The sequence below is a fragment of the Triticum urartu genome, chromosome 3 (genome assembly GCF_003073215.2).
Source record: "Triticum urartu cultivar G1812 chromosome 3, Tu2.1, whole genome shotgun sequence".
Taxonomy (NCBI): domain Eukaryota; kingdom Viridiplantae; phylum Streptophyta; class Magnoliopsida; order Poales; family Poaceae; genus Triticum; species Triticum urartu.
In genome coordinates this window covers 534,460,925-534,470,678 of record NC_053024.1, presented here as the reverse complement: position 1 = coordinate 534,470,678, position 9,754 = coordinate 534,460,925, and the positions used below count along the sequence as shown (strand labels likewise).

Here is a 9,754-nt window from a genome sequence, read left to right as displayed (position 1 = left end):
GTAGTATTAGCATATCTATGTTGTAGATCAATAGCTCGCGATGTTGCTCCTCGTTTAATTTTTATATGTTCCTAGAGAAAACTAAGTTGAAAAATGTTAGTAGCATTGATGCGGATTGGATCTGTGATCTGAGGTTTATCCTCATTGCTGCACAGAAGAATTATGTCTTTGATGCACCGCTAGGTGACAAACCTATTGTAGGAGCAGATGCAGATGTTATGAACATTTGGCTAGCTCAATATGATGACTACTTGATAGTTTAGTGCACCATGCTTAAACGGCTTAGAATCAGGACTTCAAAGACGTTTTGAACGTCATGGACCATATGAGATGTTCCAGGAGTTGAGGTTAATATTTCAAGCAAATACCCGAGTTGAGAGATATGAAGTCTCCAACAAGTTCTATAGCTAAAAGGTGGAGGAGAATAGCTCAAGCAGTGAGCATGTGCTCAGATTGTCTGGGTACTACAATTTCTTGAATCAAGTGGGAGTTAATCTTCCAGATAAAATAGTGATTGACAGAATTCTCTAGTCACCATCACCAAGTTAGTAGAACTTCGTGATGAACTATGATATGCAAGGGATAACGGAAACGATTCCCAAGCTCTTCGTAATGCTGAAATCGACGAAGGTAGAAATCAAGAAAAATATCAAGTGTTGATGGTAGACAAGACCACTAGTTTCAAGAAAAGGGCAAAGGGAAGAAGGGGAACTTCGAGAAGAACGGCAAGCAAGTTGCTACTCAAGTGAAGAAGCCCAAGTCTGGTCCTAAGCCTGAGACTAAGTGCTTCTACTGCAAAGGGACTGGTCACTGGAAGCGGAACTGCCCCAAGTATTTGGCGGATAAGAAGGATGGCAAAGTGAACAAAGGTATATTTGATATACAGATTATTAATGTGTATTTTACTAGTGTTCGTAGCAACCCCTCGGTATTTGATACTGGTTCAGTTGCTAAGAGTAGTAACTCGAAACGGGAGTTGCAGAATGAACATAGACTAGTTAAGGGTGAAGTGACGATGTGTGTTGGAAGTGGTTCCAAGATTGATATGATCATCATCACACACTCCCTATACTTTTGGGATTAGTGTTGAACCTAAATAAGTGTTATTTGGTGTGTGCGTTGAGCATGAATATGATTTGATCATGTTTATTGCAATACGGTTATTCATTTAAGTAAGAGAATAAATTGTTGTTCTGTTTACATGAATAAAACCTTATATGGTTACACACCCAATGAAAATGGTTCGTTGGATCTCGATCGTAGTGATACACATATTCATAATATTGAAACCAAAAGATGCAAAGTTAATAATGATAGTGCAACTTATTTGTGGCACTGTCGTTTAGGTCATATTAGTGTAAAGCGCATGAAGAAAATCCATGCTGATGGGCTTTTGGAATCACTTGATTATGAATCAGTTGATGCTTGCGAACCATGCCTCATGGGCAAGATGACTAAGACTCCGTTCTCTAGAACAATGGAGCAAGCAACAGATTTGTTGGAAATCATACATATTGATGTATGTGGTCCGATGAGTATTGAGGCTCGCGGCAGGTATCATTATTTTCTGATCTTCACAGATGATTTGAGCAGATATGAGTATATCTACTTGATGAAACACAAGTCTGAAACATTTGAAAAGTTCAAAGAATTTCAGAGTGAAGTGGAGAATCATCATAACAAAATAAAAGTTTCTACGATATGATCGCAGAAGTAAAATATTTGAGTTACGAGTTTGGCCTTCAGTTAAAAACAATGTGAAATAGTTTCACTACTCACGCCACCTGGAACACCACAGTGTAATGGTGTGTCCGAATGTCATAACCATACTTTATTAGATATGGTGCGATCTATGATGTCTCTTACCGATCTACCACTATCGTTTTGGGGTTATGCATTAGAGACAAGTGCATTCACCTTAAATAGGGCACCATCTAAATCTGTTGAGACGACACCGTATGAACTATGGTTTGGCAAGAAACCTAAGCTGTCGTTTCTTAAAGTTTGAGGTCGCAATGCTTATGTGAAAAAATTTCAACCTGATAAGCTCAAACCCAAATCGGAGAAGTGCGTCTTCATAGGATACCCAAAATAAAATGTTGGGTACACCTTCTATCACAGATCCAAAGGCAAGTTATTCGTTGCTTTGAATGGATCCTTTCTAGAGAAGGAGTTTCGCTCGAAAAAAGTGAGTGGGAGGAAAGTAGAACTTGATGAGGTAACTGTACCTGCTCCCTTATTGGAAAGTAGTTCATCACAGAAATCTGTTCCTGTGACTACTACACCAATTAGTGAGGAAGCTAATGATGATGATCATGTAACTTCAGATCAAGTTACTACCGAACCTCGTAGGTCAACCAGAGTGAGATCTGCACCAGAGTGGTACGGTAATCCTGTTCTAGAGGTCATGTTACTTGACCATGACGAGCCTACGAGCTATGAGGAAGCGATGATGATCCCAGATTCCACGAAATGGCTTGAGGCCATGAAATCTGAGATGAGATCCATGTATGAGAACAAAGTATGGACTTTGATTTACTTGCCCAAAGATCGGCGAGCCATTGAGATTAAATGGATCTTCAAGAGGAAGACGGACGTTGATAGTAGTGTTACTATCTACAAAGCTAGAATTGTCGCAAAAGGTTTTCGACAAGTTCAAGGTGTTGACTACGATGAGAGTTTCTCACTCGTATCTATGCTTAAGTCTGTCCGAATCATGTTAGCAATTGCCACATTTTATGAAATCTGGCAAATGGATAAACAAAACTGCATTCCTTAATGGATTTATTAAAGAAGAGTTGTATATGATGCAACCAGAAGGTTTTGTCAATCCTAAAGGTGCTAACAAAATATGCAAGCTCCAGCAATCCATCTATGGACTGGTGCAAGCATCTCGGAGTTGGAATATACGCTTTGATAAGTTGATCAAAGCATATAGTTTTATACAGACTTGCGGTGAAGTCTGTATTTACAAGAAAGTGAGTGGGAGCACTACATCATTTCTGATAAGTATATGTGAATGACATATTGTTGATCTGAGATAATGTAGAATTATTCTGCAAAGCATAAAGGAGTGTTTGAAAGGAGTTTTTCAAAGAAAGACCTCGGTGAAGCTGCTTACATATTGGGCATCAAGATCTATAGAGATAGATCAAGACGCTTGATAAGTTTTTCAATGAGTACATACCTTGACAAGATTTTGAAGTAGTTCAAAATGGAACAGTCAAAGAAAGAGTTCTTGCCTGTGTTACAAGGTGTGAAACTGAGTAAGACTCAAAGCCCGACCACGGCAGAAGATAGAAAGAGAATGAAACTTATTCCCTATGCCATGGCCATAGGTTCTATAAAATATGACATGCTGTGTACCAGATCTATTGTATACCCTACACTGTTTTTGGCAAGGGAGTACAATAGTGATCTAGGAGTAGATCACTGGACAACGGTCAAAATTATCCTTAGTGGAATAAGGATATGTTTCTCGATTATGGAGGTGACAAAAAGGTTCGTCGTAAAAGGTTACGTCGATGCAGATTTTGACACTGATCCAGATGACTCTAAATCTCAATCTAGATACATATTGAAAGTGGGAGCAATTAGCTAGAGTAGCTCCGTGCAGAGCATTGTTGACATAGAAATTTGCAAAATACTTACGGATCTGAATGTGGCAGACCCGTTGACTAAACTTCTCACACAAGCAAAACATGATCACACCTTAGTACCCTTTGGGTATTAATCACATAGCGATGTGAACTAGATCATTGACTCTAGTAAACCCTTTGGGTGTTGGTCACATGTCGATGTGAACTATGGTGTTAATCACATGGTGATGTGAACTATTGGTATTAAATCACATGGTGATGTGAACTAGATTATTGACTCTAGTGCAAGTGGGAGACTGAAGGAAATATGCCCTAGAGGCAATAATAAAGTTATTATTTATTTTCTTATATCATGATAAATGTTTATTACTCATGCTAGAATTGTATTAATCGGAAACATAATACATGTGTGAATACATAGACAATCAGAGTGTCACTAGTATGCCTCTACTTGACTAGCTCGTTGATCAAAGATGATTATGTTTCCTAACCATAGACATGAGTTGTCATTTGATTAACGGGGTCACATCATTAGGAGAATGATGTGATTGACTTGACCCATTCCGTTAGCTTAGCACTTGATCGTTTAGTTTGTTGCTATTGCTTTCTTCATGACTTATACATGTTCCTATGACTATGAGATTATGCAACTCCCGTTTACCGGAGGAACACTTTGTGTGCTACCAAACGTCACAACGTAACTGGGTGATTATAAAGGTGCTCTACAAGTGTCTCCAAAGGTACTTGTTGGGTTGGCGTATTTCGAGATTAGGATTTGTTACTCCGATTGTCGGAGAGCTATCTCTAGGCCCATTCGGTAATGCACATCACTATAAGCCTTGCAAGCATTGCAACTAGTGAGTTAGTTGTAGGATGATGTGTTACGGAACGATTAAAGAGACTTGCTGGTAATGAGATTGAACTAGGTATTGAGATACCGACGATCGAATCTCGGGCAAGTAACATACCGATGACAAAGGGAACAACGTATGTTGTTATGCGGTTTGACCGATAAAGATCTTCGTAGAATATGTGGGAGCCAATATGAGCATCCAGGTTCTGCTATTGGTTATTGACCGGAGACGTGTCTCGGTCATGTCTACATAGTTCTTGAACCCATAGGGTCCACATGCTTAAAGTTCGATGACGGTTATATTATGAGTTTATATGTTTTGATGTACCGAAGGAGTTCAGAGTCCCGGATGAGATCGGGGACATGACGAGGAGTTTTGAAATGGCCGAGACGTAAAGATCAATATATTGGACGACTATATTCGGACATCGGAAAGGTTCCGAGTGATTCGGGTATTTTCGGAAATAACGGGGAGTTACGGGAATTCGTATTGGGCCTTAATGGGCCATACAGGAAAGGAGAGAAAGGCCTCAAAGGGTGGCCGCACCCCTCCCCATGGGCTGGTCCGAATTGGACTAGAGAGGGGGGGCGCCCCCTTCCTTCCTTCTCCTTTTCCCTTCCCTTTCCTTCCCTCCTACTCCTACTACTTGGAAGGGTTCCTAGTTCTACTAGGAAAGGGGGAATCCTACTCCCGGTGGGAGTAGGACTCCCCTAGGGCGCGCCATAGAGAGGGCCGGCCCTCCCCCTCCTCCACTCCTTTATATACGGGGCAGGGGGCACCCCAAAGATACAACAATTGATCCTTTGGATCTCTTAGCCGTGTGCGGTGCCCCCCTCCACCATAATCCACCTCGGTCATATCGTAGCGGTGCTTAGGCGAAGCCCTGCGTCGGTAGAACATGATCATCGTCATCACGCCGTCGTGCTGATTGAACTCTCCCACTAAGCTCGGCTGGATCGGAGTTCGAGGGACGTCATCGAGTTGAACGTGTGCAGAACTCGGAGGTGACGTGCGTTCGGTACTTGATCGGTCGGATCGTGAAGACGTACGACTACATCAACCGCGTTGATATAACGCTTCCGCTAATGGTCTACGAGGGTACGTAGACAACACTCTCCCCTCTCGTTGCTATGCATCACCATGATCCTGCGTGTGCATAGGAAAATTTTGAAATTACTACGTTCCCCAACATGAAAGCCTATGTTTGGACATCGGAATGGTTCCGGATAAGTTTGGGCATTTTCCGGAGTACCGGGAGGTTACCGGAACCCCCCCCTCCCCGGGGAGTATATGGGCCTTATTGGGCCTTAGTGGAATAGAGGAGAGGAAGGGAAAAAGGTGGGAGGCGCGCCCCCCTAGCCCAATCCGAGTTGGGTGCCGCCCCCCTTTTCCTTTCCCCTCTCCTCCCCTTCCTTCTCTCCTACTCCTATTACTTGGAAGGGGGGAATCCTACTCCCGGTGGGAGTAGGACTCCCCTAGGGTGTGCCATAGAGGGCCGGCCCTCCCCCCCCCTCCACTCCTTTATATACGGGGGAGGGGGCACCCCTTAGACACACAAGTTGATCATTGTCTTAGCCATGTGCGGTGCCCCCCTCCACCATAATCCACCTCGGTCATATCGTCATAGTGCTTAGGAGAGGCCCTGCACCGGTAGCTTCATCATCATCATCATCACGCCATCGTGCTGACGAAGCTCTCCCTCGACACTCAGCTGGATCGAGAGTTCATGGAACGTCATCGAGTTGAACGTGTGCAGATAGCGGAGGTGCCGTACTTTCAGTACTAGGATCGGTTGGATCGTGAAGACGGATGACTACATCAACCACGTTGTCATAACGCTTCCGCTTACAGTCTACGAGGGTACGTGGAAAACACTCTTCCCTCTCGTAGCTATGCATCACCATGATAGATCTTGCGTGTGCGTAGGAAAATTTTGAAATTACCGCGTTCCCCAACACACGGCACGAGCAAACTTGATAGTAGTCTTCAGGCATGTGCTCTCCCCCATCCTGACCATCTCACCAACGGCATCTGCAGCAGTACCAAGTGCAAGCATCCTCAAAGCAGCCGTGCACTTCTGCTTGGCAGAGAGCGAGAGTTGTCCGCAGCAATCCCTTGTGAGCTTGAAGTAGTCATCGTGTGCCTCCACTCCCTCCACAATGCACAAAAACAATGGTTTCCGCATGCGAAAAGGGCGACAAAACCATGGATCACCCGAGAAAATAGGCTTGGGAGCAAAGCAATCCCTGTGCAGTTGCTTTGCTCCAGACACCCTATCCCGATTGATCACTCTTCTCCCTTTGATTGAGCCCTTGAAGTTGAGAATATGCTCCACTTGTTGGTCCATTTTCTCTTACATGCTCATGAGCATGATCATGACCACTTCTTCGCCCGAATCCGAGGAATTGAAGAACTCATCTTGAATCATTTGATCAAGCTCCGTAGGTTCATACTCCTCGTCCGACAAGGCATCGGGATCCATCGTTTTCCCTAATAAAATCACAAAAAAAAATCGGTCAGACAATGTGTCGAACACATCAAGCGCAAGGTGGAGCTAGAGAGTTGCCGGACGTACCGTGGTGTTGTCCAGGCCGGCGACGACGTCCTCCACGCCGAGGACGAGATAGCGGACTGCTCTGCCGGAGCTGGCGGCGAAGCTGCGAGACGGACGGCGCAGAGGAGGAAGAAGAGAGGAAAGATTAAATGGATCCGGCAGCTCTGGAGGGTGGATTTGGTGCAATTTGGGATGGGGCGGGCTATTGGATCCGACGTGGCGGGCACCCCCATATCCGTCCCATATTTGGGTTGGATATGAGGGGTGCCGGTCAGCCCGGTCGTCTAAGGCCCGTTTGAGGGCCCCGACTAGGTTGAAATTTCATGATCGGTCAGTGACCGGGCGGTCCGCCCGAGCGTTTGAGGAGTGTTTGGGGCGCCCGGTTGTAGATGCTCTTAGTTAGCCTTGTTTCATGGGTTAGCAAAGGCTGAGGGGCTGTTTCTTAACTAATTGGGCAATCAACCCCCTCTTATACCTGGTTCACTCTCTATCACTGCCACCAGGGTTCAAGTGCTAAATTTGACATTGATGCTCATGTTTCTTGACCTTCAACAAGTCTAATCAAATACCGCATGATAGGGACATCGAATATCAGTATTTGTTCGCATGGCACATAAAAGGTTAATTTGATCAGCTCCTAACAAGATTTGATAGCAGAAGCAGGAGAAGATGATGGCATTTTTGCATATACTCACGATGATGACAGTTTTAAACACAGACAAATGACAGTTTTTGCTGGAACACTGGAACGCAAAAGAAATCCAGAAGGAAACTGAAAAAAAAAATTCTGAAATGCCATGTAGCCGCCGGCGCGCCCCTTTTGCCATCATAGATTGGTTCTTTTTCTTTTCCTCGTCGATTTTTTTTCGTCAAAGAAAACGCCACAAGCCACCATAGACCCCTTGGCCCTCTAGTGTGTCCATTCGCAGTGAGCACAATACCAGAGACAAAAGGAAATCAAGGATTCCTCGCAAACAAAAAGAGAGAAGGAAACCTAAGGGTACACCTCGATCACCGACCGGATCCCGAGGATGGCCAGGATCTTGTAGCCGCTGAATCCCGCGTCGTCGAATATCTTGCGCCACTCGCGCTCGTCCCGCTCCGGGCTCCCCACCACTCCCATCATCATCACGTCCCACAGCAGCTGCGTCTCCGTGGCCCTCGCGTCCGCCGGGCTCGACCCCACCACCAGGTCCATCACGATCACCCTGCCGCCGGCCGGCACCGCCTCCCTGCACCGCCGCAGTATCTTCACGCACTCCTCGTCCCCCCACCCGTGCAAAATCCACTGCGAACAAAAGTCCCAAAGTAACGCGACGTCATGGATCAGTCAAGTTCGTCCATGATCCGAGGAAGGTGCCTAGGCCTAACCTTGAGGAGGACGGCGTCGGCCTTCGGGACGCGCTCGAACATGTCCCCGGCGACGAACTCCACGCCCCCGTCGCCCGGCGGGACGCTCGCGACGACGTGCGGCAGATCCAGGACGCTGCACTTGACCTGGGGGAACGCGGCGGCGATGGCCCTGGCGGCGCCGCCGGACCCGCCGCCGACGTCCACCAGCGAGGCGAGCCCCCGGAACAGGTCTTGCCCGTGGCCGCGCACGATCAGGTCCATCACGAAGCGGCCGTCGGACGCCATGGCCTCGTTGAACGCCGCGCCGAACTCCGGGTTCTCCTTCGCCACCGCGTAGAACTCGCGCCCGCCGTGCGCGGTCGCGAACGGCACGCGCGCCGCGTCGTCGGACGCGCGGAACCACGCCGCCAGCGACATGGACGGGGACACGATGATCGGGTGCAGCATGGCGAGCGCGAACGGCGAGAGGCCCTGCCCCGCGCCGGGCGCCGAGACGAGGAGGCGCGAGAGCAGGGTGAGCCCGTAGGTGTCTGGCGCTGGCCCGGCGTCGAAGAAACCGGCGTGCGCGAGCAGACGCATGAGGCGGCGCAGGTAGGGCGTCCTGGAGGGGGGCAGGGAGAGCTCGGCGACGAGGTCGGGCACGGTGATGGAGCCGCCGCGGCGGTGGACGGCGTCGGGGATGCCGAGCTCGACGGCGCACCGGAGGGACATAGACTTGGTGTACGCGAAGACGTGGTTCCACAGCTCGGCCTGCGCTTGGAGGAGCTCGTCGTCGGTGGCGAGGCTGGAGTCACGGTTAGCGTCCATGACAATGTGCTTGATTGGTGTTGGGACTTGGGAGAGCGTGAGTTTGGTTAATTTAGAGGCGCCACCACGCCCTTAACTATAAATTGCCGTCCGGCCGAGCGTCTGAATAGTTGATAGTTTAAGTTGCATTGCGTAACTTGTGTTGCTATGCCTACAAACTACGAAGGTTCCTAAAGCCCCCGACCCTCCAATCTCCACTCTCCACTGACCTCCTTCCACAAAATACAGTACTTAATCGTTGACCACCTACCATGTACGAGGTCCTCAGGGAAGTTTCCCAACCAGCATACAGTGTGCCGGTGACATCGCCCTACATAAGCGAGGTGATGTAATTACAGATATAGCCCTTTCAGCTGACAACAAGCTGAGATTGTTAGTTTTCTTGTGGTGAAACCTGTTTATCAGGGTTAAAGTCCTAAACTTAATACGGGTGCTCACATTTTTTTAGATTTTTTTTTACTTTTCGACGATGTTCGTTCAGTGGAAGAAGACAATCCCGTCGAGGAGGTGTCTCTGGTTAGCGCATCTGGATGAGACCAACCGTTGTATGTTTCCGACGATCAATCGATTCGGGCCAAACCAAGAAA

The 9,754-nt window shown here is 47.3% G+C and overlaps 1 protein-coding gene across 1 annotated transcript; it reads right to left on the bottom strand.

The window, feature by feature from the left end:
• Positions 1 to 7,692: 7,692 nt before the first annotated feature.
• On the bottom strand, positions 7,693 to 9,473 carry LOC125546930 (trans-resveratrol di-O-methyltransferase-like). Its single transcript, XM_048711020.1, has 3 exons — positions 9,458 to 9,473; positions 8,379 to 9,238; positions 7,693 to 8,295 (listed from the first exon to the last, which is right to left on the bottom strand). Exons 1-3 carry the CDS (start codon positions 9,471 to 9,473, stop codon positions 8,002 to 8,004), a joined length of 1,170 nt encoding a protein of 389 aa, XP_048566977.1. The 3' UTR covers positions 7,693 to 8,001.
• Positions 9,474 to 9,754: the final 281 nt, after the last annotated feature.